The sequence below is a fragment of the Halichondria panicea genome, chromosome 1, assembly GCF_963675165.1.
Source record: "Halichondria panicea chromosome 1, odHalPani1.1, whole genome shotgun sequence".
NCBI lineage: Eukaryota > Metazoa > Porifera > Demospongiae > Suberitida > Halichondriidae > Halichondria > Halichondria panicea.
This window is the reverse complement of record NC_087377.1, coordinates 11,723,216-11,749,764: the sequence shown is the minus strand read 5'-3', so window position 1 is coordinate 11,749,764 and position 26,549 is coordinate 11,723,216. Positions and strand designations below refer to the sequence as shown.

Sequence of the window (26,549 nt, the reverse complement as noted above, 5' to 3'; positions counted from 1 at the left end):
AGTACAGAATGTGCGTACTGCATGGTTGGTGTAAACCACCTCGCCCCTCGGGCTACGCCCTTGTGCTTGGTGGGTTTACTGCCTAAATCCCTAGAAACCATAATAGTATAACTATAACATTATTATTATTATTATTATTATTATTATTATTATTATTTATTACAACCTCTTTACCAAATCTACTCACCCTATAGTACAGAATGTGAATGTTGGTTGAATGATTTCGCACTGTCTATTGTTTATTAATATTTACGACACAGAAGCATTTTCCTTATCAGTACAGTGTCCCTTTTCTCTGAAGGTTCTTTGTTTATTGTTCCACTGTATTTCACTATTTCTCCCTCCCCTAGGTACTATGTGGCTGAGAGTGAGGCTCTACTCTCACTGAGGAGACCTGGAGGATGAACAGAGCAGAACATCCACAAAGTGGTGAGTGGGTGATGGGATTTTTGCATACAGTGAAATCTTTGGTCATTAAAGTGTAGATTTTGACTTTTTTTAGTACTGTTGTTGGAGTGTTTCCATGACGACTCTTAGTCTGTTCATATCCCGCCCCTTAATTTTTTTAGCCACCTACCTGTACATGTAGCTGTCTGACCAGTGGTAACTTCCTGGGATGCTTCCCAGAAGAGTGAAAGTAAGAAAAACTAACTGTTACCACACTGTAACTACAGCTGCTGCTCTCACCAGTATTACCAAGGCCTATGGTGAGACACTGTACATGTACAGACTATAGACTGTGCTGATAATTTGAGGTGTACTGTCAAGATTGTATATTTATTTATTTGCTCAGTTCATTACTTGTACAGCACTCAAAGTTTCTCTGTCTCTTTCTCTAACCTTGTGAGCTGCTGCTTGGCTTTCAATATTGTTGTACATTGAGCGCTGAAAGCTCTTTCGACTGTGTTACTACCTGAACAGCTGTCTGAAAGATGTCATACACTTAGCTATTGATGATTGTGTTTACGATTGAATTGTTTTACTATTGTTCATCATCCCCCTTCCTCAGCTCCTGCATGGTATTGATCCTGGACCGTCTGTATTTGGGGTGGTACATCGTATCCATGACGACCCGACTCATACAGACCAGCAGATGTACTCGTGTGGTTCATTAGCTCCCAAAATGAGGAGAGGAGGATGTATAGACTCACACTATCACACGCCGGGAGAGCCGTGGGAGAGAATGAGGGGTGAGGGTGTGTGCATGTATGTTGTGTGTGGAGATGAGATAGAGTGTGGTATGGGATAAAGGTATATTGATGTGACATGTGGATTAGGTGCACTTTTGTAGATGTGCTGTATAGTAGGTAGATAAATGTGGTGGTCACTGTATCAGCCAGTGACACAAGTGTTGTGTGTTGTCCATTGAGGTAGAGTACGTATAATAATAATGGTAGTTTTAACCCATTGTACACCCCCTCCAGTTCCTTCTCCTGCTGGAGAGCTGAGTAGTGTAAGTGGGTGTGGTGACCGAGTGTTCTCCCTCCTCCCCCTCTGTGCTGAGACACTACAACACAGACACTACCCTAAACACATCAACCTCCTGGAGACACTGCTCAAACTGGTGAGATGAGTAGATATACGAAAGTAGCTAGTTCTCCAGTTGTTTTATAGTGATAGTGTGTGGGTTGAAATTTCTTAGACACCAGTGCTTCACTGAAACAGAGTAGTGGATTCCACAGTACATTTAATTGCTTGTATTTGTGTTGCACTGTGACTACGCTACATTTATTTGAGTGCATGCATGTGTTCAATGTTGTTCTAATACTCTCTTTCTGTTTCGTTATCCATTTTCTTTGAGTGTGTTCAATAATGTTGCTCCAACGCTGTATAGAAGACATTATTTACAATAGCACAGGTTAACGTTTGCTCCAAAACACTTTTGTGTCCATTGTTTAATAGGTAATGTATATACTCCAGTTATCTACATGTACTCCCCCTCCCTCCACCCACGTCACAGAGCTGTGACAATGCCTAGTCTGCTGGAGTGGACTGTCTCACTTCACTATGTCAGCTGCTTGGGAGAATGATCCTCGGAGAGAGAATAGAACAACACGATCCAATGTGAGTCCGGCATTGCGTAATGTCTAGTTTCTGTCTCTATAATCACTTTTTGAGTGACAGAAGCAAAACATGGCGAGAGGCATTATATCACTGCGCAGCTTGCACCACTCATTAATAATTACAAATACTTTATGTGCTGTGATTTATATTTGCTGTAGGAATCTGGACAAGTCTGACAGTAACATGCAGTTGTATAATTAAATTATCTTAATTGTCTTTACTACTCTTTGCTAAATATGTGAACAGATGCAGTGCTACGTACACATCTATTGTTTTCATTGTTCTCAATGAATAATATTACGTATCTGATGCTGAATATTATAATGAAAGTTGCAAAGAAAACAATAGAATTATAAGTATACTGAAAGCTAGAGTATAATGCACATACTACCACCACACCGAGGCGTAGTTATAATAACTGTCGAGTTTGATCACTTGTTTCAAAGGAACCACACCACTTTATTTATTTCTGATTGAGGAAGTCAAAAACACCACGTTATAATAATGACAAATTTACAGCAAAAAATAACCTCCTGCCTGTATTAGGGAATGCAATATAAATTATTATATTGAGACAATCTCTACGTATAGTTATATAATTATAATATACGAAGGGTAAAACACTATAGCGTCTATCATGATAGTCTGTAGAACAAATGAAATGCCAGAATGATCACAATTAATTATAACTCGTTGAATATTAAAGTGAATGAGTTTTACAGTCCTACTGGTCCATATGCTTGGTTTGTGTTGAGTTCGATCTCCTCTTTGGGTGACACCTCCTCATAAACAGGACCAGCTGGTGCAGTAGGTCCTGCATTAGATTGTCCTTTAGTTGCTGGGAAGTACACTGCTTTCTTACGAGAGAGAAGATGCATCACCAGCAGTCCAGTGACGAACCCAATGACTAGAGTGATAATGAAAGTGATGACCACACTGATAGCGACAGTTGCAGAAGTGGACAAGGAAGCGACAGCAGAAACTGTGAGATGAGATACCGGTAGTATATATATAAATAGCGAACAATTACAAAGCTCATCTATATATATATCACCTTCAGTCATAAGTACACACATGATTGCCTCAGGCTCAGTGCTCCAGACTCCAGCATTAGTGCAAGTAATGGTGTTGGGTCCAGTCAATGAGAGTCCATTGTCACACTGGTAAGTCAGCACTATTCCCTCCAACACTGTCTCATTCAACCTCTCATGGTCCACTATAGCACCGTTGCAGGGCTCAACAGGTACAGTGCAGTTGACTATAATTATATGGACGGTCAGAAAATATCTGTATCATAATTATGATTATACTATGACTATAGCACATGACAGATGTTTGTATCTCATCAGCTCAACATGAGCACCTAATATTATATGACCTGCCATTGAATACAATTGTAGACAGATCATGCAGACAGAAATTATTTTTTCTCAGTAAAATTTTGTTCTGATCAACTACATTTCACCTGGTCTCTCCCTGCACATCAAGCTCCCAGGATTCTCCACCCACTCTCCCCTACCCCCCACATCAGTGCATGTGCTGGTCCTCACATCAAAGGGGAACAGTCCCTCGTCACAGCGATACGTAACCTCTGAACCCAGTGAGAAGGGTGGTGTCCCACCACTGATGTCCACACTACCTCTAGATGGTGCATCAGGAGAGCCACAGGTGACTGGGGGATCTAATGAGGACACCAATGAAAAGAAGCATGTACAAATTTATGATTAAGATTATATACCTGTAACCGGACTGCTGCAGTCAATGGTCCCAGGGTCAGGAGACCATCCACTACTGCCACAGGTTGAGGTTCTCACTTCATTGTCTCCACTGCAAGTGAAGGTGAGCATGGATCCACTAATAGTGACTGGAGGTGTGTTGATGATGGTAACACCAGCAGCAATAGACGGTGTGGGGCACACAACTGTAAGAGAAGGAGCATAGATATACAATGTACATGACGTTTAATGAGCTTACCCAGATTCACAATTTTAGTTTCATTCATTCCAGCACAGTTGTCAGCTCTGATAGTCACATTGTATATAACGTTGTAGGAGACAGTGATTTGTGCTAAGGTGGTGTCTACAGTGACTGGTGACCCGGAGAGAGATGTTGGGGAAATGATGAGGACATACCTGATAGACACACCACCAGTAGAGGAGGGAGCCTCCCAAGTCCAGAGTGATATGAGAGGAACTGGGTTGATTTAGAGTGGAGGATATTCTTGGGTTTAGTGGAGAGGTTGGATTACCTGTGTGTGACATCAATAAGAGACTGTGCTAGATTAGTAAAGATAGCTCCTCACCAGCAACCAATATTGTCTGCTGTAGTTCAACAACTGTAGTAGCATCTGAATTGACAACAGTACAGGTGACAATGCTTCCATCCAGTATAGACACTTCACTGAGGTTGATGAGAGTAGAAGTCAGGTTTACTCCGTCACTGCTCACAAGAACAGCCTCAAACATGATCACTCCAAATCCAAATGTGTCCCTTCGACCGACTAGAGAACCAAGGAAGAGTGTACTTTGCATAGTCATTAACCCAGACTCTGCTGGAGGATCGACTTGCCATCTCAGTACACTAGACATATCACCAGGCACAGAGCATGTGAACAGAACTGCCTCTCCAGGACATGCAACACTGCTGTTGGACACCAGAGAGGCCTCTGTTGAAGTTAACGGTATGGAGATCTAGTATATATAAATTATTTTAGATGCTGTATTGGACTCACCTGTAGCTGTGTGTCTATAAAGCAAAACTAAAAATAGGAAATTAGGCCAAGACATTATCACAGAGCTACATCTAGCTCTATGATTTAACTAAGCTAAGTTCCAACTGTAAACAATGTCATATCATATGATATGACATATGTTTAGTTAACACTCTTTACCAAATCAACCAGATCTAGACAAGATTAGATTTAACTTGGTACGAGTGTTAACATCATGCTGGAGTGAAAAGCAGTAGACTATACTCTAGCTGCAAGCTATGTCTTTTTCTACTGTGGCCCTTAAATTAATTACTTCAAATAATAGTTGTAGATTGCATGACCCTTTATCAGAGTTAGTACCCTTGTCTCACTTGATGTTTATTGTGTAGTGGATCTTTACCGTCTGTTTTGTGAAGTGATTGATGGATGAAGAGTTGCTGGAGCTGGCGGATCATCTCAATAAGATCTCTCAGAAACTCTTGACTATTTGTGAGGCTGGTGAGTATATGCAGTCACTGTTAGAAGCATAGATTATTAAAGCAATTGGAAACAGAAGCGGATCACGTGCTAACGTACATAGACTTGATGCTTGTGATTAGAATGCCCTTGATCTTACTGTGTTTCACTTTTTAATTAGTGAAAACGATAGCGTTGACTTAAAACTTTGCTATAAGAGACAATCATTCAGGCATTCAGGCAGGTATTGTACCAGTGCTTCGTGCTGTTATTGGGAGGTAAGCTGCGTCTTACATTAACAGCATCAGGAAGGTTTTATTAGCACTACATCTCCTTTAGCTGGATTAAGATTGGCTGGCAGAAAATTGCCCCCTCTGGATCTCACCCAAGACACAAAACATGGTATTTGGGGTTTTACTCTGACTTACATCCAAATGTCCTCTATATAACATCAATACAGCACCTCTAACAACGCTACTCGCCCTCACAGACACTATAGTGACTGGTTCTAGTCCGTTGCAATTAATTTTCTTCGTGTCAGTGGGGTAGGCAGAGGGGGGGCTGACGGGGCTAGAGCCCCCCTCCTTTTGTGCTCCATCAACTGCAACTTAGCTTGAAACTGTAATCTGTCGATCTATTCTGCAGTACTGTATGCGCATAGTTACTAGAATGATGTCATGTAATGGATATGTGGGCAGGGGTCATCTGATGCGCATGCTTACTGCTGAGGAAAAGTGATGACCTTTTTTAGTGAATAAACTTCAGCGTCTATGCTTCAATAATTTGAGCCCTGCCCTTCCCAATCCAATTCATAATCCTGGCTACGCCACTGCATGTAGAATAACAGCCTCAGTTAAACCACGGAGAAACATGGATTGTACCGCTTCCATTTCCAATCCCTTTCCTTTATCTATGTTAGAAGTGATTGGCATGTTAATTAGTGGTAATGAGTATAAACTAAAAGTGAGACGGTGTACAATCCATTCATTCTAACATACATGTACTTTGGTACATACTTCTTCGATATACAAAAGACCTGCATGGAAGTTCCCTTTGTCAAGCATGAGACATTTTATTCTCTGAATCCCTTCCAGTTGTGTATGTCCACAGAGGAGAGACAACCACACCTATACCTACAGTGACACTTGTGTGATTATTGCTTATCTGTTCTGAAGTCTTTACCAAATCTACGCACCCTAGCACAGTTAACTGATGCATATACATGTACCATTTGTATTTCATTTTACGTGTATTCTTTACAGATTGTAACTAGTTCAACTTTGAAGTCAACTAACCGTACTGTCTGCAGCAACCAAATTAAGCTACTATAGTTCTAATGAATGTGTCCACTAGCTAGCTACCACCACTAAAATGAATCTGATTAGAGCCTTGCTTCGCTCGGAATTATTTTGCATAGGAAATTTGTAGGGTCCTTCGTTATTGTTCCATTGTATTTCACTATCTCTCCCTCCCCCTCAGATACTATGTGGCTGAAGGTGTGAGGCTCTACTCTCAGGAGACCTGGAGGGTGGTCACACAGACCAGGGGAGTGCAGCTGATAGAGCAGCACATCCACAAAGTGGTGGGTTTTCGTGCTTGGAACACGAATATGGACAAGCTAGCCAAATCCATGATATTTCTGCAGCACAAATTGTTAGTTGAGATCCTTGTCACGCATGCACGCGCACACACACACACACACAGGTGAACAAGGAGTGTCTGAAACCGTACGAGAGACGACTGGTGAGTGTACTGGTGTAGTGTTTCCATGACGATGTGTAGAGCTTTATGGTATAGTGGGGTATGGATAAAGGGATAAAGGTATGCTAGCTTGTGTACGAAGGTATTTGTGATAAGGGTACTCAGGTAGGTTAAGGCCGTTTTTTATTGAAATGAAGAAAAAGTGTACTATAAAGAACTACCATTTTTTGTAAAAAATTTTTGTCAATTACACATTATTTTTCACAAAATGTATTGTAAACAGGAATACCTTTTATCTGATAACATTATTACCATGGTTACTATCTTGATATGTGCGTTAACTGTGACCAAATATGACTTACCTTAACAATTGTTTTGAAAATGCTGCCTCCAATACCAAGTTGTAGAAAGCAATAATTATTGGTATCAAAAGAAAGCTTTTAGTGAGGTTTACTAGAAACAAAGTGGATATTTGGTGTGAGCTCATTTTAGCTCTGATTATAGCAACTTTATTGAAAAAATGCTAAAAAAACGTGAAAATTTATGATTTGTATGCGTATTGTACAAAATACGTGATAGCAGCCCTAAATATCCACTTGGTTTCTATTGCACTGTAGTAAGAGCTTTCTTTTGATACTAAGATTGAACCATGAAAGTGATTATTGGAGACAGTGTTCTTTGGTTTAAGTAAATAGCAAGTTAATGTACACAACAAGGCAGTAACCATGGCAACAGTGTTATCATCCTGATCCATTTTACGTATCTAATATGAATCCCGAATAAAAAGGTACACAATGAAACCATTACACAATGACAATGAATAGACAGCAATGCACCCTCATTTATGGCCTGTATTTGTGAAACGGCTTTAACCAACCTGAGTACGTGCTTTTGTAGATGTTGTGGTAGATAAAATGTGTATACAAGAGAATCCTCAAGTGAGCTTATAAAAAGGTACACAATGAAACCATTACACAATGACAATGAATAGACAGCAATGCACCCTCATTTATGGCCTGTATTTGTGAAACGGCCTTAACCAACCTGAGTACGTGCTTTTGTAGATGTTGTGGTAGATAAAATGTGTATACAAGAGAATCCTCAAGTGAGCTTATGAATGTGTTGTGTAGTAAATAGAGGCATTAATTGCAGAGTTATGCGGAATAGCAGTTTTAACCAAATCTAATCTTGTATCTATCTTGTATGTTGTATCTCCAGTTTCATTGTCCTGTTTGGAGAGCTAAGTGGTGTGAGTGGGTGTGGTGACCGAGTGTCCTCCCTCCTCCCCTCTGTACTGAGACACTACAACACAGACACTACCCTCAATACCTCAACCTCCTGGAGTCACTGCTGAAACTGGTGAGATGATTAAGATATGAAGTAGCTCTCCAGTTGCTTTAGTGATAGTGTGTGGGTTGAAATTTGTTATGCTTCGCTGAAACCGAGAAATGTCCTCGAAAGTTGACACCAAAAAAGTGCTCAGAGGTGGTAATCACGCATGTACTGCATATATAGAGAAAGTTGGAGAGGCTATTTAATATCAGTTAATTTTGCATGTTGCTAAATCAGAGGAAGCCTAATAAAGAGATTAGGAGGAGTTTTTTCCAAACAAAAGTTGAAGGTTTGACACAGCGTTCACAACTAAACAGCCAGAGATCGTTTCTTTTGGAGGTTGAAAAATTATGTTAAAGTCCTGGTGTCGCATATTTGGAGGGCCGCTTAAATTACATTGTTTCTTGCAGCCTGGAATCGAGGCTATTGTTTGACCTCTATTTAGGACGTGACATAACAACGCAGCAGTCACTACTTTTAGAGGTCAGAAAATTGGAAAAGATCGAGGGTGTTGCATATTTGGAGGGGTGCTTTAAATCAAATAAGTATGGTAGTGGCTTTTTAATGAACAATGTTATTGTTTACATTGTTTAAGTTGTTGATAATAAACGGATGTATAGTGCTATATTAATTGTTTACATGTATATCTACACTGTTGATGAGAGTTTTTACAGTCCTACAGGTCCGTACGCTTGGTTAGTATTCAGTTCAATCTCCTCTTTGGGTGACACCTCCTCATAAACAGGACCAGCTGGTGCAGTGGGTCCTACGTTAGCTTGCTCTTTAGGTGACGGGGAGTACACATTCTTCTTATGCACAAACAAATACATTATCAAGAGTCCCACAAATAATCCTATTATCGTGAACACAATTGCCGTGACAACCACACTGATGGAGACAGCTGCATCAAATCGACTCCCTTCAGAGAGGCTGGTGCAATTACAATTACAATTACATGGAGCAGCTGTAGTTGGTTCAAGTGGTGGGGATAGTGGAGCCGTGCAGTTTATTGGAGGGACTGTGTAATAGAATTGTATAAGAATACCATTACTATATATACAACCAAAAGCTTAACTTACGAGTTGTGGGAGTAGGTGTGGTTAGTGATGTACACTCAATAGCCTCAGGGTCTGGACTCCACATCAGTGTACCCTCACATGTCACCATTGTAACAGCAGACACATACCCAGCATCACACTGGATTGTTACTGTTGATCCTGGTAATCTGCTGGTGGTTGGTCCAAAGGCTACATTTATGGGGTTGGTCAGCACAGGACAGCCGCCTAAGAGGATCAATTGATACTGTGTGCAAAAATATATATACTCACTTACTCTGAAGTTGTACTCAGCAGTTGTACTGTTTCCACCACAGTTGGTAGCCACAACACCGACAGTGTAGTCCACATTGTATTGAGCAGTCACAGTGACAGAGGTGGATGTGAGGACAGTAGCAGAGAGCTGGGCCGGAGGTGAGATGGTCACTGTGTAGGTGAGGTCATCTCTACCACTAGTCTCAGTAGGAGGGTCCCACTGTACAGATACACTGACTTCAATGGATGAGCTGCTTGAAATGGAGTGTCTGATGGAAGGTGGTCCTGGTAGATCTATATGTAACTTAGTGTATGCAGACAATAGACGAGACACTAACTGCAACTCACCAACCAATCGGATCATTGAAGATCCTATAGTGGTTAGAGTAAGCACAAACCCCACACAGGATACAGTGATCCCATTCTCTGCTATTCTTGACAGAGTAGACGTTAAAGTAGTGTCGTTGAATGCAATCAGTGTTACAGTGTAACCTGATACAACATTGGCTACATTGAGACCAGAGGTAGAGCGGACAGCGATTGTGCGAGTTGCATCTGACGGTTCCCATCTCAAGAAATCTCCAGCAGCAGTGCAGGTGAAGGTGACTGTTTCCATTGGACATGGTCTCTCCACACTCACTGAATATTGTGCTTTATGAAACGTGCAGCAATGTAAGGAAATCTATAATTGAATAGTCAGTCTTACCAGTGCTGAAGCCAGCCAGAAAGCAAATCAGAAGAACTCTAATGAGCTTTATCTCTATTAGTGTCATCTCTTATTTATTTCCTGATGGTCAGAAGGTTGCATTTCAATGTGATTGCTGACTAGACAACTTCTCTTTGTTCACTTCCTTTATTTATCATAGGCTCTATTATCTATGATATCATAATTACACTTCCTGTTTTCGTAAACATGAATGATACTCAACCAAACGAGTACTCCGGTGGGTGGCCTTACATGCCTTATTTACACTTGCTAAAAAAATTTCAATTTTTTTGGTATTTTTTCTAAGCATGCTGTGTAATTGTGCTCAGAAATACAGCATCTTGAATTAATATCAGTTCTTATAATAATTATGTCCATAAAATAATGGTTGTAGATCATTGTATGATGACCCTTTATCAGAGCTATATATAGTACACTTGTCTCACTTGATGTTTATTGTGTAATGAACCTTTACCCTTTGTTTTTTTCAGCTGCTTGGCTGAAATGATTGGCTAATGGATGACAAAGAGTTGCTCTGGAAGACCAACCTGGAGGGAGTTGGCAGACCATAGTAAGATCGGAGAGGAGCAACTGGCAAAGGAACTCCTGATTATCTGTGAGGCCAAGCAGTCAGTACATTAGATATTGGCATGTGTAGATCTGAGTATAAAGTGGGACTATATACAAGCTATTCATTCTAACATAAGTACTGTTATATCCCCCTGCAGCTATGAGAGAGTTCCTGGTCCTCCCCTCAGAGGAGAGACACAACCACACCTACCCACACTGCTACCAGCCATGCGGTAATAAGTAATTATGACATCAGATGCTTTCCTTGAGTGAAAAATTTATTTTCTATTTTTAAAGGCCCTCCCCCCTGATTTTAGAAAAGAAGAGCTAGCATATTTACCTAACAGCAACCCCACTCTTTTAAATAAGAGCTGTTGCCACTAACCAATTCCTCATCATAGAGTCTCGTGACTAACAGCACTGCTCATGATTAGTTGTACAGCTCAGTATATAATTCAGTAATCCACCCCCCCCCCGGCCTGTACTGATAATTTGATGTGTACTACATGTAGCTGTTGATGTTGTCAAGATTGTTACTTATTTGCTCATTGTTTCCTCTGTATGTGGAGAAAAGTTGTTCTCATTATTCTTACATTGCGAAAACAATGTACACTAAACATACATGTACCCAGTAAGAAACAGTGACAGTATTATGGGACCTACCTAACTGGCTGTGGTTTTACTTTGTAATCTTGTTACATTGTGCTGCAGTAATTACCATTGTTTTGTCACACCTTATACCTGCCTTAATGCCTACTATTTTTCTTCTAATTACAGTGCCTACTAAAAATTATGATTTTTCAGTGGCGTACAAATAGAACAAGAAAAAACTATAATTCCAGTTTGGCGCTTATATTAGAGTACGTCTGATACAAGCTAACATACATGACTGTGCATACATGTACATGGTAAGCACCACGGTAGAGTACATGCCCAGTAAGATTCACCTGCATGCATGAATCATCCTTGGTTTCTCTAATTTAAGTTGTCATTCCCTTTTAATGGATCTATTGACTGAGTTACTAACCCCCTCCCTACACACATGCACCTTGCAATGTTTCATAGGTGTACCATCATATCCATTAACACTATAATTATTGCTCTGAAGAAGATGAGGTTACAGCATTTAAAAAGAGCTTTGTGGTCACCCATTTTTATACAGCCAGGTTGACCAGCCCAAAGCCCCCAAAACATGTTCTGCAACCACCTTTTTATTACGGTCACTGTTAGTCTAGAGGTTCCACTGTGTCAAGCAATTATATACCCACCTGTTATATCCCCTGCAGCTACGAGGGAGTTACTGGTCCACCTCTTTCAGAGGAGAGACAACCACACCTACCCACACTGCTGCTACCAGCCATGAGGTAATATAATGGCTGTAGGTTGTATGACCCTTTATCAAAATTATGACCCTTAAATTCTTGTCTCACGTAATGTTTATTGCCTAGCAGATCTTTACCGTCTGTGTTTTTTGGCTCAGTGTGATTATTACTTGTCCACTCTAGAGTCTTTACCAAAAGTGGGGACTGATTCTTAGATCTTGCTACATTTGTTTCCTTATTTACTTTCATGTACCTTCAGTAGCTCATAGACTTGGCGGGTTAAAGAGTGGTTTCCTCTAAACTGACCAATTCCTCATAGAGTCTCATGACTAACAGCACTGCTCATGATTAATTAGTGCACCGCTCAGTAATCCAACCCCCGGCCTGTACTGATCATTTGAGGTGTACTAGCTGTTGATGTTGTCAAGATTGTTACTTATTTGCTCATTGTTTCCTCTGTATGTGGAGAAAAGTCGTGCTCATTATTCTTACATTGCGAAAACAATGTACACTAAACATACATGTACCCAGTAAGAAACTGTGACAGTATTATGGGACCTAGCTAGCTGGCTGTGGTTTTATTTTGCAATCCTGTTACATTAATTGTGCTGATGTGATTACCATTGTTTTGTCACACCATAAACTTTATAGTTGCAAAGTATGAGTATAGGTGCTAGTAAGTAATCATACTACCCACTTTAATCTTTTTTTCTTCTGGACCACTAGATTGAAGATGCGTGTTTCAATAACAATGCTGGATGCTTAATGGGAGTGATTGACCAATGGATGAAGAGTTGCTCTGAATGATCAACATGGAAGAAGCTGACCGATCATCTCAGTAAGATCTGGTCTTGACTAGCTATGAGCTAGATTGGAGGTAAGTACGTGAATTAGTGCTATAAAAGCTTGAAACACTCTCATCCGTTAAATAATATACCCATCTATAATAACCGTTGTAGGTTGTGTGACCTTTACCAAAGCTATATATCACTTATTGTAAAGTGGATCTTTACCGTCTGTTTGGGCTCGGTGTGATTATTGTTGCTTATCCATTCTGAAGCCGTTACCAAATCTACCCACCGTAGTACAGAATGTGTATATTAGTTGACTGATGCTTACCATTTACAAACCTTTCGTACTGCCTATTGTTTATTGGCGCTTGATATGATAATTATGATAGTCTAAGAGAGGTTTTCCTTTTGTTCGGAGGTTGTATAGTTTGAGTAGGAAAATTCAGGGACGGAAGCACTGTCCTTATTATTACAGTGTCCCTTGTCTCTGAAGGTTCTTTGTTTATTGTTTCACTATCTCTCCCTCCCCCTCAGGTAATATGTGACTGATGGTGTGAGGCTCTACTCTCAGGAGACCTGGAGGGTGATCACACCGACCAGGGGAGTGCAGCTGGTAGAGCAGCACATCCATAAAGTGGTGAGTGGGTGATTGGAACACAAATGTGGACGAGCTAGCCAAATCCAGCAGCACAAATTTGTTAGTTGAGATCTCTATCATTATTGCAATAGCTAAATTAAGGTACCATAATTATATGCTTGATCAGGAGCTGCGGCTACTAAATGTTTCATTTTGCTGGAAGAGGAGGCTACAATTCGAGAGAGGCCACTGTTTAACCCTTTCCCCGTTGAAGCCGTCATATGACGGCCACTCTAGTGGTAATTTTCAAAAATTTGCTGTGTACACTGTGTTGGAGCTATGCACACACTGTAGGTACCAGCACATGCGCATTGAGCTGCTCTTTCACATGGTATCTTTAATATGCTGCCTTGAGGTACACTTGGTACAATAATGTCGAAAGAAAAGTGACCGTTTGATAATGTTTCAAGATCTTCGTAGTACAACCTTAGTGAGGTTCTAGAGCAGCTACACAGTGAGAATATCAATGCTTATGGCCTTATTGAGTGAGAGGATAGTGACTGGGATCATAGATAGATAGAAGCTACCTCAAGCTAAAGAATATCGAGCCTGAAGGCCTGAGGAAGAAGCTCTTGCAATTGATAAACTTCTTGGATCTGGTAAGTCTAGAGTAGCATATGTAGTCTTGTAGGCTTCAGTATAACTGTATTTAGGCTAGTTAGTACAGCAGTGGACATCATGAGCCACCATTGAACTTGTAAACCTGTGTGTAGGTGAAGAAAACATTTCCCGGGAAAAGGGCGTCTGCTGGTACGACCTCACAGAGAACTTTATGCAGATCTTGATTGAACCATGTCACCGTGAGAACATTGAGAACACTTATTTAGTGTCTTTAGCCACTTTGTGCCCTCATACAATATAATTTGTGTACATAATTGTGAATGTTTGTAAACAATTGCTAATTAGTGGGGGTGGTCAGTTGCTAGGTAACGAAGATGGTGTCAAGATACCTCTGGGGTCTGCGCTACCTGTAGGAAATAGTTACAAGTCATTTCAATGTATTGTTCATGATATATGAATTTTTAAAGAAAATTGTTATTTATTCTGTATTTTCTTTTTTTAATTAAAACGGGGAAAGGGTTAAGAGCAGCGTTTATTAATTCAACAACCTTAGTTTGTCATCAAAAGTTCTTTTCAGCTGCATAAACTTGAATTCTGCCATGAGAAAGTCTTTGTGAAGCACTAACAAGCTGCTACCTGTACCTAGTAGCTACGTACATATAGCTAGCTGCTATAGTATTAATAATTTGTTGGCTACCACGTGCAGAAATGCTAGAGTCAAAGTTCACTGAGGCTACTATTTGAGAGCGGCTACTAAATGTTTCATTTTGCTAGCAAGGGAGGCTACTATTTGAGTGCGGCCTTTATACAAGAGCGGCCTCTGATCGAGCATAATTATACGGTATCTTGTTTGTTAAGGTGATGTGTCTGTGCAGGTAGGCTTACATATCTCAGAGCCACAAAAATGCATCCCACAAACTGACTAAATATTGCTCAACTACGAATGTGTGACCGGCTATATGGTAGATTGTTTCCATGGAAGGTGTGTTTAGTTAAAACGACACTTTTTGGCAAGTCAAATAGCTGTATTTTAATCGATTCTGACAGTGCAATCGTTTAATTAGTAGTAGGTTAGCTCACAATTTTCAATATAATTATAGTTATTAAGTAGAACAATGCTATGTATCGTAGTATGTTATTGCAACAGTCTCGATCTTGTTGTGATGTTGATGTGTGTTTGTGCAGGTGGAGTTCTACATCTCCCAGAGCCAGGGAGCCAACCATGCAGTGAGAGAGGCAGCCTGCATCTGTACTGCAGAGCTGGGCACTAAGGTGAGTGGGTGGTCATGTGATAGTGCCTGTGTAATCTATATACCCTAAAGTCTGGCATCATGTGGTCAGTAGCACACATAATTATGTTCACATATTACAGCTCAACAATTCAACCCCATCCACCTACACACACACACACACGCACACGCACACGCACACGCACACGCACGCACACACACACACACACACAGGTGAAGGATTGTCTGAAACCCTACGTGGGACGACTGGTGAGTGGTACTGCTGTAGTGTTTCCATGACGATGTGTGTAGCTTTATGGTGTAGTGGGGTATGGGATAAAGGTATGCTATCTTATAATTATGTACCTGTACAATGTTCGTGATAAGGGTATGTGTTTTTGTAGATGTTGTGATAGATAAATGTGGGCCAGTGTGTAACACAAGAGAATCCTCAAGTGAGCTTATGAATGTGTTGTGTGTTGTGATGTAAATAGAGGCACTGCAGAGTATAATAATTATACGTAATAGCAGTTCTAATCTTGTACCCCCCCTCCAGTTCCCTTTTCCTGCTGGAAGAGAACTTAGTGGTGTGAGTGGGTGAGGTGACTGAGTGTCCTCCCTCCTCCCCCTCTGTGCTGATCGAGACACTACAACACAGACACTACCCTCAACACATTAACCTCCTGGAGTCACTGCTCAAACTGGTGAGATTGGTGATAAAAGGATACTCAATGTGTCATTCAGTATGACCCCCGAGGAGGTCCGACATGCGTGCACGAATCACTAAAACTTCAGTGCATTAATGTCATTGTGGTATAACGTCCAGGCCAAAATATACACTAGCACTTGTAATTATTCATGCACGTTTGTCAAACGTCCTCTCATGGTGACCCTATGCTCTCTAAGTTATAAAGTTAATTTAGTGATGTATGATGTACTATCGATAACGTTGGTTGATATTTCTTAGACAGCTAGATCACCTAAATTTCCTCAAAAGCTGACACTGTCAGAAACTTTTGAAGTAGATTCCACAGAACATTTCTTGTATTTGTGTAATTGTACTGTGTGACTATACGTGTATCTAACTTCTTTGAGTGTGTTCAATGTTGCTCTGTCCTTGTTTCCTACATTTAAGCTATTTCAATAGATAATGAGATCTGCAAACTCCACTTAATTACATGTACCACCCCCCCCCCCACCCACAGAGCACTGCTCGAGTGGACTGTTTCACCTCACTCTGTCAGCTGTGGGGAAAATGATCCTCAGAGGGAAAATACAATCCAATGTGAGTCATTGAATATTATCTACATGCATAGCTACATGACTTATGCCAACAACTCTGTTTACATTGTTACCTGAGGCCGCACCGCAGCCAGCGGGTATAGTAGTCTGTTGGTTTGTTTGTTAACCCGAGGCGCGTGGGCGGCCACGGGTTATAGTAGTCGTTTGGTTTGTTTGTTTGTTTGTGACAGGTGAATCTACTCACCTGGATGCCACAGCACTGCGTTTACAGCATGGATAGCCTTCATACAACAAGTTATTAATTTTAATAGTGGCAGAATTTCATGTTAAACCTTCGTTGTCAAATAAAAACGAGCAAAAGCTAAGAAGCTTGTGACTGGGTCTGCTTACCTGGATGCTCTAGCACTGCGTTTACAGCATGGGTAGCCTCCACACAACAAGTCAGTACTTCTAATAGTGGCAGCTTTCGGTGTTAAAGCTTCGTTGTCTAATAAAAGCGAGCAAAATGTAGCTTGAACAGAACTTGCACATGCGTTACTTATAACTGAAGTGATCCTGTACCCGGTCCAGAAACAATGGAACAGGGTCACTAAAGTAGAAAGCTGTATATACCAGGAAGAATGGAACAGGGTCACCAAAGTAGAAAGCTTGCTTTAGCTGACTGGGATCCATGCAGGACCTGGAGCCATACTTCTCTGAGACTCCAGGCTTCTTTGCTGTGATCCTAATCCACAGTGCATATATCTATAGTACCACTACCTGTTCTCAAATGTTTCAGCATGCCTCCAGTCTGGTTTAGTTTTATTGCTCCTGAGTTGCTGTGCAAGTCATGCATGATGATAACAACATCACTATATGCAGTCTTCTGGTTTCTTTATAATCATGTCACCAGCCGAGGGTTTGCACTTTAGTGCTCTAGTTTGTTTGTTTGTAATGTGTGGGTCTGCTTACCTGGATGCCATAGCACTGCGTTTACAGCATGGATAGCCTCAACACAACAATTAATTATTTAATAGTGGCAGATTTTTATGTTAAAGCTTCGTTGTCGAATAAAAGCGAGCAAAAGCTAAGCTTGAACTTGTATGTTACAGCTAGCTAACTACACGCGGCTTTTAATTCGAGGTACACTAGCTGATTGTGTGAAAACAACACTACAAGTATGAAAGCCCCTTTAAGAAACATTAAGAACCTTTGAAGATAGCTGCACTGTATTAAGGGACCTAACTGGCTGCGGTTGTATTTTGCAATCCTGTTATAGCTATAGTTTAGCTTGTATGGAATGTATCACCTTCTGAATCCTGTAACAGATCACCAAGTTGTGGGTGACCACTACATTCCTTGTCTTATCTCCATCTTGTACTTCACTCAAAGTTTCTCCATCTCTTTCTCTAACCTTGTAAGCTGCTGCTAGGCAATCAATATTGTTGTACATTGAGTGTTTAAAGTTCCTGAACAGCTGTCTGAAAGATTGTGTTTAACTTAATAGTAGATGATTGTGTTTTTAGATGCAAAGATGAATTATTTTATTGTTCATCCTCTCCCTGCCTCAGCTCCTCTGGTATTGATCCCCTGGAAAGGCTGTATTTAGGGAGATTCATTGTATCCATGACAACCCAGCTCACACAGACCAGCAGATATACTCGTGTGGTTCACTGGCCCCCAAAATGAGGAGGGGAGGATGTATGGACTCACACTATCACAAGCCAGGAGAGCTGTGGGAGAAGAAGGGGTGAGGGTGTGTGATGTGTGTGGATATGCTATGTGATTGAGGGTGTAGTGGGGTATGGGATAAAGGATGTTGATGTTGTGTAGATTAGGTGTACTGATCATTTACAAAAGATGTGTGTTATAGTACTTTTGTAGATGTGCATGTATAGTACCCGGTGGTCACTAGTGATACACAAGGATCCAAGTATTCAGTGTTGAGTACAGCTTGTGTGTGATGTAAATTGAGGCCAGAGTATAAGTATTGTACCCCCCCTTCAGTTCCCTTCTCCAGCTTGAAATTCTCTCTCTCACTTCTTTTCGAGTGTGTTTAACTCTGTCCACAGTTGCCTGCCCAAGTCGCTGGGTGAGGTAGTGTTAAGAGACACCTCGAGCTGTGTCTTCTATGGACTGGTGAGTTGTTAGGACTGTGTAGGAGCCATTACTTTCAATGGCATAGAAACACTTTGTGTCCTTGTTTCCTAGCTATTTCAATATTGATGATGTAGATATACATACAGTTATTTACATGCACCCCGCCCCCTCACAGAGCAGTGACAATGCCTGGTGCAGTCTGCTGGAGTGGACTGTCTCTGTCAGCTGCTGGGGAGAATGATCCTCAGAGGGAGAATAAAACAACATAATCCAATGTGAGTCTTTGCGTAATGTCTATCGTTTACCATAATTATTATATACGATCATGTAACTCAAAGTTCTGCTCATTAAGCTTAATTAGGCTTAGGACGACTTTACCTATGTACATTCGATCCCTTCAGCCACTCTCTCCTCCTTTCTACCTCCATAATCTAACCCCGTAATGGCATTATTCCGAGCGAAGCGAGGTTATAATTGGGTCACGTTGAGATTTTGGCGAAGAAAAAAAAAATAAAAAAAAAAAATGGACAACGTAGGACTCAATGGAACTAGTGGCTCTGGTTGCTGCAGACCGTAACGGTTTGACTTCAAAGTTGGAGGACGCGTTAGCCACTGTACTGAGGACACTTCAGCTCCATTCTACAGCTCAGAAGGCCTTTTTTCAAGCGTTCTGCTCATAAGCTAGACAATGCTTCTTAAATTGACGATTCGTGACATTTCGATCATTACCTAGATCTATTCTTTTCTGCAATCTGAACATGAAACCAAATATCAGTGCTTGTGCTGAGATTACTTTTCTTAGTAAGTCTGTTATATACCACGTACAGTACAACATAGTAAAGTGCCTCTCCAGTAGATTAAAAATTGTACAAATCGCACAATTTATATATACCACGCACAATAAATAGACAAGTCATAGTAAAGTGCTTGCAGTAGATTGCTCTCTATATAATATAAAATTGTGCTTGGTACTTGGAAGGGCCAGATACCACGTTTGTTACGGTTGTTGTTTACAACGATTTAATCAAAGCCATTGTCGAACAAGATCAGCAAACTACTACTTCCCTCCTGAAAGCTAAACCGTTCGATATTACATACAATCAATACCATGTAGCTACAAGTGTCTCTCGGCGACGTTGACACCAGGATCAAGCTACAACTATTAACATTTAACAATTCCTTTTTCCCATGTGCTGTTTCAACAATTATTACTCAAAAGCCTTACCTATGAATTAGCCTCGATCCCAAGACAATTAAAAAGGCCTTGGATTCGAGGCTAATAGTGCGTAGCGAGGTTGCACTCCAGTGTATCCCTAGTTATTGCTTAATTAATATCCTAACTTCATGCTGATGTTCCATTTTGCTGCAGGAATCTTGACAAGTCTGAAAGAACAGTATACAATGTACAATTATATAGCTTGTTGTTTTTCTTACATTTGAAGCAATATAATTATGTGTACGTTTACTCTTTGTTCATCAGTTTAAGTATGTGAACAGATGCAGCTATTGTTTGCATTGTTCTCAATTATACATATCCGATGCTGAATATAAACAATGCCATTACTATTTTTATGAAAGTTGCAAAGAAAACAATTAACGGTTTATATACTGAAAGCTAGGGTATAAAATGCACATAATAATTATTATTACCGCACATCGAGGCATAATTAATAACTGCATGCTGAGCTTGATCGATCACTTGGTTCATGAAGAAAAAACATGCATGTGTACTCAATTTTCTGATTGAGAGAAAAACCACATAGATCTATAACTTGGGCTACGCCCTCGTGGTCGGGAGGTTTACTGTCATAAACCCGGCCCTCTATAATTATAACTGTACATTAACTGGTTTTACATGCATATATATTGTCTATAAGTTATACTAGGAGCCCATATAAATAAGAGATCGATCTAGAATTCTTATTTAATATGGGCTCCTGGTTATAATTATACACTATCAAAAACAGTGAGTCTATAACAAACAAAATATCAACAGAATGATAATATTATTATTGCAATGTAACTTGTTGAATGCTATTCATAAAGAGTGAACAAGTTTCACAGTCCTAATGGTCCATACGCCTGGTTTGTGTTGAGTTCAATCTCTTCTTTGGGTGACACCTCCTCATAAGCAGGACCAGCTGGTGCAGTGGGTCCTACGTTAGCTTGTCCTTCAGTTGCTGGGAAGTACATTGCTTTCTTACGAAAGAAAAGATACATCACTAGCAGTCCAGTGAGGAATCCAATGACTAGAGTGACAATGAAAGTGATGACCACACTGATAGCGACAGTTGCAGAAGTGGAGAACAAGGGAGCGACAGTAGAAACTGTGAGATATGACTGTATTAATTTTGGGATAGCAAACAATTACTGACCTACACACATGATTGCCTCAGGCTCAGTGCTCCAGACTCTAGCATTAGTACAAGTGATGGTGTTGGGTCTAGTCAGTGAGAATCCATTGTCACACTGGTAAGTCAACACTGTTCCCTCCAACACTGTCTCATTCAACCTCTCATAGTCCAATATAGCACCGTTGCACGGCTCAGCAGGTACAGTGCAGTTGACTATATATAGGGACGGTCAGAAAATAACTGTGAGTATACCGTATATCTTCTAATTTATCGGACAGCAAAAAATAATTATTTTGGAAATTGTCCGGGTATAATTGGAACAGACTTTTATAGAGCATGCGAAGTGTCCGGAATAATTAGAACAAGCAAGCAGCTGCATGCGAGCTAGCTAAGTTTAATAGAACAAGGTACGACTGAATAGTTGCACTAACTATCTAAAACTAGCTACTCAAAGGCTATCTAACTGCAGCACTCTAAGTCTTACTTGCCGTCTATGAATGGTAACTCAACTTTTCAAGGTATTGTCCGGATATTTAGAACAAATGTAATATTAAAGTACTCGAGTGTCCGTTGTATTAGAACAACGAAAATTGCCCAAAAGAGTGTCCGGGTAATTAGAAGTGTCCGATAAATTAGAAGATATACGGTACATCTTTGTATCTCATCAGCTCAACATGAGCACCCATTAATGACCTGCTATTGCAGAATACTAAGAAATGTGAAACAAAGGCGATACAATTGTACACATGCAGTCACATAAACAATTTTTTTGACAGAAAAATCAAGCTTCTAAACAGCTACATTTCACCTGGCCTCTCCCTGCACACCAAGCTCCTAGGATTCTCCACCCACTCTCCCCTACCCCCCACCACAGTGCATGTGCTGGTCCTCACATTAGGGGGGAACAGTCCCTCATCACAGTGGAAGGTGACCTCTGAACCCAGTGAGAAGGGTGGTGTCCCACCACTGATGTCCACACTACCTCTAGATGGTGCAGCAGGAGAACCACAGGTGGCAACTGAGAGGAGAGGACTATAGCGTACAATGCAGCCATGATTTTAATTACAACTTACCTGAGAGACACATGTAAGTGGTGGGGTCAGATGACCATCGTCCATCACTCTCACAAGTTGCAGTTACTGTCTGTCTATTGCAAGTGAAGCTTAGTATTGATCCTATTAGTACAGGCAGTGGTGGACGACCATTGATGATCACTCGATCCGCAGGTGGTGGATTAGAGGGGCAGGTAACTGCATTGGAGAAACATAATATAAGGTGTAGGTTACTAATCCACAGAAAAAAGGACACTGCATTCCTTCTATTGGTCACTTCTACTAACCAATAGCAGGAATCACCACCATTACAGCACTGCTATTGCCAGCACAGTTGACAGTTTTGATGGTCACAGTGTAGTGAGTGTCGTAGGAGATGGTTATCTGTGCCGAGGTGGTCTCCACGGTGACTGGTGACTCGGAGAGAGGTGTTGGGGAGATGGTGAGGGCATAGCTGACAGACACACCGCCAGTAGAGGAGGGGGAGTCCCAGTCCAGAGTGATAATGGAAGAGAGAGTTTGATTTTGAATGGAGGAAATTATTGGGTTGAGTGGAGAAGTTGGGGCACCTGCAAATTCATGATTAGCTGCATGGAGAATTTAAAAACTCACCAGCAACTGTGACAGTCTGTTGTGACTCTATTACAACACCATTATTAATAGTAGCAGTACAAGTGACATTGCTACCATCCAGTACAGACACTTCACTGAGGTCGATGAGAGTGGACGTCAGATTTCCATCATCATTGGTCACAAAAACAGCCTCAAACATGATCACTCCAGATCCAAATGTGTCCCTTCGACCAACTTGTGAGAATATATCGAATGGATTCGTTTGTACTTTTGACATCAACATAGACTCTGCTGGAGGATCTACTCTCCATTGCAATGCAACACCACCAGGTATGAAGCATGTGAACAGAACTGTCTCTCCAGGACACGCCACACTCGTGTTATACATCAGATCCAAAGTGGCCTCTGTTTTAGAAACAAAATGACAGAAGTATCTAATACTGTAATAGGGTAATAATATGGTACAGTTACATGTATTTGTACTTGAATACTGAATACACATGATACGTCTGCTATCAGCCTATCTACCTTAAAACATAGCTACGTACCGGTGCCCAGGCTAGATCTAGTCTAGGCACAAACTTTACCTGCAACAACAAAAGATGATAGGAGATAGAACAGGAGACATATCTGGACAAGAAGATCCATCGCTAACTGTATGAAAATGAATCCCAGCGACATAAACTACATTTATAGCTGCACCAGAGTAATACAGGCCCGGGGATTGGCAACGGGAGTAAGTCACGTGATCATTTCACATTGATTTCATATTGATTTCCTCTCAACCATCCTTGATGCGCATTATTTCCCGGCACAACGCCCGCGAAACGAAGTAATTCTAGTGATGAACGTTGCAATTTTGTCTGTGTGTGTGTGTCATGGACCGGCACGATATTTGTTTTTTGTACTCATGACCCTTTACCAACTTTTACGTGAAAGCTGCGCATGGGCACAAGAGCTAGCTACACTCAGGAACAAAGGCTCAGACAAGACACAGAGACGCTTGAGGCTACAAGCACGCCTACAGCAGGTCAGAGCAGCTCAAATGGGGACCTTCTGAGCCTAAGATCACACAGGCACGCCTGCAGGAGGTCACAGCAGCTTACTTGCCATATTTCACTTCCAAGTCTTGTGTTTTTGTGATAATAAACCTGCTAGCTCAACAGGACAAAACAGAGATCGAGGCCAGTTACTAGGACAGATCAGAGCAGCTCAGATGGAGACTTCTGAAGTTGCACAGGCACCTTTAGACAATACAGCACTACGGCAGGTCAGACCAGCTCAGATGGAAACTTCTGAGGCCGCCACACAGGCACGCTTACAACAGGTCAGAGTAGCTTTAAGGATTGTTTACACTGACAGTATACTATAGCCTTGTAATTTGGGTCCAGCAAAAAGTGATAATATCTCCTTGCTTAGTTTGTACAGCCAGCTCTTTCGTGCTGAACTTTCACTCATAGATATAATTATGTTTCACTCTTAGTAAGTCAACTTCATGTTACACCATGCACAGTCAAAGACAACAACCCTACACCACTCTGACAGAATAATTGCTACGGGTATACAGCTGGCACAGGAAAGTCGTCTACATGGACTACTCGGTTATTCACAATCACTGTTCATTTCATTCGATTCATAAATAAACAATAATACTTAAAATTACCACATTGTACCAAATGACTGTACAGCAAATACAAAATTGCTCGCTCGCCCCATGGCGCTTGCGTCACCCTAGTTATAATTGGGGCGAGCGAAGCGAGTCCCTTCGTAGTGATGAACATTGCAATTTTGTGTGTGTGTGTGTGTGTGTGTCATGGACCGGTGTCATAAAATTTTGGGCCCCCCCATGTTTAGGCCCCCCCGGGCCTAGAATTTTAAAATTTTGGGCCCCCCGGGCCTAGAATGTTAACAGTTTACGCCCCCCAGGGGGCCTAAACTGTTAACATTCTAGGCCCCCCACTGTGAGATTAGGCCCCCCTCTTTTCTGCAGGAACAAAAAGCGCTTACGGACTAGACTTACTATGACTTCTGGCTATTAGCTGACTTATCTATGCTGCATGATACTAATGGACAAAGCAAAGGGAGTGCTATGACACTATGACTTCTGGCTATTAGCTGACTGATCTATGCATGATACTAATGGACAAAGCAAAGGGAGTGCTATAACACTATGACTTCTAGCTATTAGTTATCTGTGAACCCTCACCTCAGATCCTGTCAGAGAGTGTATAAAAGTAGCAAATATGTTAGCAGGCATGTTACTAAATCTACCATGGAATCCAAAAGTGAAGGAAGATTTACCTTTGAAGTTATTCATGCTCTCATAAGCAGGAACGAGTACCCTTCATCCTTTAGTAAAGAAGACAAGCGTTCCCTGAGGCGGAGAGTTAAATGCTTTGATGCAGTGGATGGAGAATTGTACTATGTTGGATCTACCCGTAAGAGACAGTTGCCATAAATTACCTAGATATTATACATATAGTTATCGCTATATATTTGTGTCTACATACTGTTACATGCAGTATTACATTTTCAAAAAAGGTGATGAGAAGAGGCTTGTTGTGGAAGACAAGGAGCAGAGGAAAAGGATTATAGGAGCAATCCATGATCCAAGTCATATGGGAGTCAACAGAACATTGGACATGATCACAGCCAAGTATTACTGGCCTGGTCAAACAAATGAAGTCAAAGAATATGTAAGTGAAGCCGGACTTAGCCTCGATTCCAGGCCGATTAAAATACGTATTTTAATCGGCCTTGAATCGAGGCTAAGCCGGACTTTACTATAGTATTTCTTTTAGTGTATTTGCATGATCTACTTATTTCTTATAGGTGAAAACATGTACCAAGTGCCAGTGTACCAATCCTAGACTACTAAAACCAGCATCGACTCTCCACCCAATACCAGTGACACCAAAGGTTTGGCATACAGTTGGGATGGATTTAATTGGCCCTCTGACAGAGTCATCCAGGGGCAACAAGTATGTCATAACGCTCACTGACTATTTCAGCAAGTGGGTGGAAGCAGCCCCACTACCAGACAAGACAGCACATGGAGTAGCTAAATTCCTTTATTCTGTAAGTGCACTATAGCAATAATTATTATGCACATCATTTACAGCAAATCAATCTCTCTTAATAGGTTATGTGCAGAATGGGCTGTGCAGAAGTCATCATCACTGACCAGGGTCGGGAATTCGTCAACTCACTCTCAGCCCAGTTGTACCAGAAAACCAACACCCAGCATAGAATCACTAGCGCTTACCACCCTCAGACAAATGGATTAACTGAGCGGTTTAACCAGACTCTTTCTAGGTGTTTGGCTAAGACTGTGAATGACAACCAAGATAACTGGGACGAGAAGATCAACATGATTCTCATGGGGTATAGGGCATCACGTCAGGCATCGATCAAGCATTCTCCTTACTTCATGCTCTTCCAAGCTGAGATGCGTTTGCCGATTGATAGTGAGCTACTGCCCGGTCAGCCTGAAGAAAGAACCCCAGAAGAAGTTATTGAGCATCTTTTGAAGAGCCGTGAAGAAGTGTTCACAACAGCTGAAGCCAACATCAAGTCAGCACAAGGCAAACAAAAAGAAACGTATGACAGAAAACACCAGCAAGTCAGCACACTTAGCGTGGGTATGAAGGTTTTGCTGGAGAATACTGCTCAAAAGCAGAGGAAGGGAGGAAAACTGGACTCAAGATGGCTAGGGCCATATTTCATCAACCGAGATTTAGGTAAGTTATTATTATTATTTTAGTGATAATAGTTATATCTATACAGCCTGTATGTTATACAGCTAAAATGAATTCACATGCACTATATATATAATTATATATATATTATTATATGTATAT

At 41.1% G+C, this 26,549-nt stretch overlaps 4 protein-coding genes and 1 long non-coding RNA gene across 9 annotated transcripts in view; 2 read left to right on the top strand and 3 right to left on the bottom strand.

Moving 5' to 3' along the window:
- The window catches only part of LOC135347281 (uncharacterized), an 81,504-nt gene extending 76,503 nt beyond the window's left edge, over nt 1-5,001 (bottom strand). Inside the window, exons 1-2 of one of the 2 annotated variants that reach the window (XM_064545216.1) lie at nt 4,796-5,001; nt 4,367-4,729 (exon numbers count right to left, since the gene is read on the bottom strand). In XM_064545216.1, coding sequence (XP_064401286.1) covers nt 4,367-4,729; nt 4,796-4,850 — 418 coding nt within the window. In that variant the 5' untranslated portion in view covers nt 4,851-5,001. The remainder of the gene's footprint in view (nt 1-4,366; nt 4,730-4,795) is intronic. The other variant, XM_064545208.1, reaches the window with a different exon arrangement.
- LOC135347382 (uncharacterized) overlaps nt 1-26,549 on the top strand; it is a 124,305-nt gene that overhangs the window by 21,468 nt on the left and 76,288 nt on the right. The window contains exons 5-13 of the mRNA XM_064545347.1: nt 10,771-10,895; nt 11,008-11,082; nt 12,136-12,213; nt 12,898-13,048; nt 13,497-13,599; nt 15,346-15,432; nt 15,624-15,659; nt 15,946-16,093; nt 16,595-16,674. Coding sequence (XP_064401417.1) covers nt 10,771-10,782 — 12 coding nt within the window. The 3' untranslated portion in view covers nt 10,783-10,895; nt 11,008-11,082; nt 12,136-12,213; ... (4 more) ...; nt 15,946-16,093; nt 16,595-16,674. The remainder of the gene's footprint in view (nt 1-10,770; nt 10,896-11,007; nt 11,083-12,135; nt 12,214-12,897; nt 13,049-13,496; nt 13,600-15,345; nt 15,433-15,623; nt 15,660-15,945; nt 16,094-16,594; nt 16,675-26,549) is intronic.
- Nucleotides 148-2,380, top strand: LOC135347527 (uncharacterized). Its single transcript, XR_010398408.1, has 6 exons — nt 148-707; nt 794-934; nt 1,010-1,190; nt 1,425-1,564; nt 1,961-2,064; nt 2,223-2,380. It is a non-coding gene; the product is annotated as an uncharacterized LOC135347527 (long non-coding RNA).
- On the bottom strand, nt 8,506-10,569 carry LOC135347183 (uncharacterized). 3 transcript variants are annotated; one of them, XM_064545049.1, is made up of 3 exons: nt 9,592-10,569; nt 9,343-9,546; nt 8,506-9,281 (listed from the first exon to the last, which is right to left on the bottom strand). In XM_064545049.1, exons 1-3 carry the CDS (start codon nt 10,187-10,189, stop codon nt 8,932-8,934), a joined length of 1,152 nt encoding a protein of 383 aa, XP_064401119.1. In that variant the 5' UTR covers nt 10,190-10,569; the 3' UTR covers nt 8,506-8,931. The 3 variants fall into 3 exon arrangements, with proteins under 3 accessions (XP_064401119.1, XP_064401125.1, XP_064401116.1); XM_064545055.1 differs by having other exon boundaries at nt 9,343-9,867; nt 9,922-10,569; XM_064545046.1 differs by having other exon boundaries at nt 9,343-10,569.
- On the bottom strand, nt 20,719-23,361 carry LOC135347231 (uncharacterized). Of its 2 annotated transcripts, XM_064545116.1 has the most exons (6): nt 23,277-23,361; nt 22,729-23,094; nt 22,404-22,685; nt 22,138-22,314; nt 21,086-22,082; nt 20,719-21,037 (listed from the first exon to the last, which is right to left on the bottom strand). In XM_064545116.1, exons 1-5 carry the CDS (start codon nt 23,335-23,337, stop codon nt 21,862-21,864), a joined length of 1,107 nt encoding a protein of 368 aa, XP_064401186.1. In that variant the 5' UTR covers nt 23,338-23,361; the 3' UTR covers nt 20,719-21,037; nt 21,086-21,861. The 2 variants fall into 2 exon arrangements, with proteins under 2 accessions (XP_064401186.1, XP_064401194.1); XM_064545124.1 differs by lacking the exon at nt 20,719-21,037 and having other exon boundaries at nt 21,858-22,096.

Bases quoted from the DNA above. Each gene is read 5' to 3' on its own strand.
- LOC135347183 (XM_064545046.1), bottom strand. From the start codon at position 10,189: ATGGAAACAGTCACCTTCACCTGCACTGCTGCTGGAGATTTCTTGAGA. The intron at 9,282-9,342 runs GTAAGTTAAGCT...TCTATTACACAG, and splicing joins CACACCTACTCCCACAACTC to TCCCTCCAATAAACTGCACG.
- LOC135347231 (XM_064545116.1), bottom strand. From the start codon at position 23,337: ATGGATCTTCTTGTCCAGATATGTCTCCTGTTCTATCTCCTATCATCT. The intron at 22,686-22,728 runs GTGAGTTTTTAA...ATGAATTTGCAG, and splicing joins ACAGACTGTCACAGTTGCTG to GTGCCCCAACTTCTCCACTC. The intron at 22,083-22,137 runs GTAAGTTGTAAT...CTCTCCTCTCAG, and splicing joins CACTTACATGTGTCTCTCAG to TTGCCACCTGTGGTTCTCCT.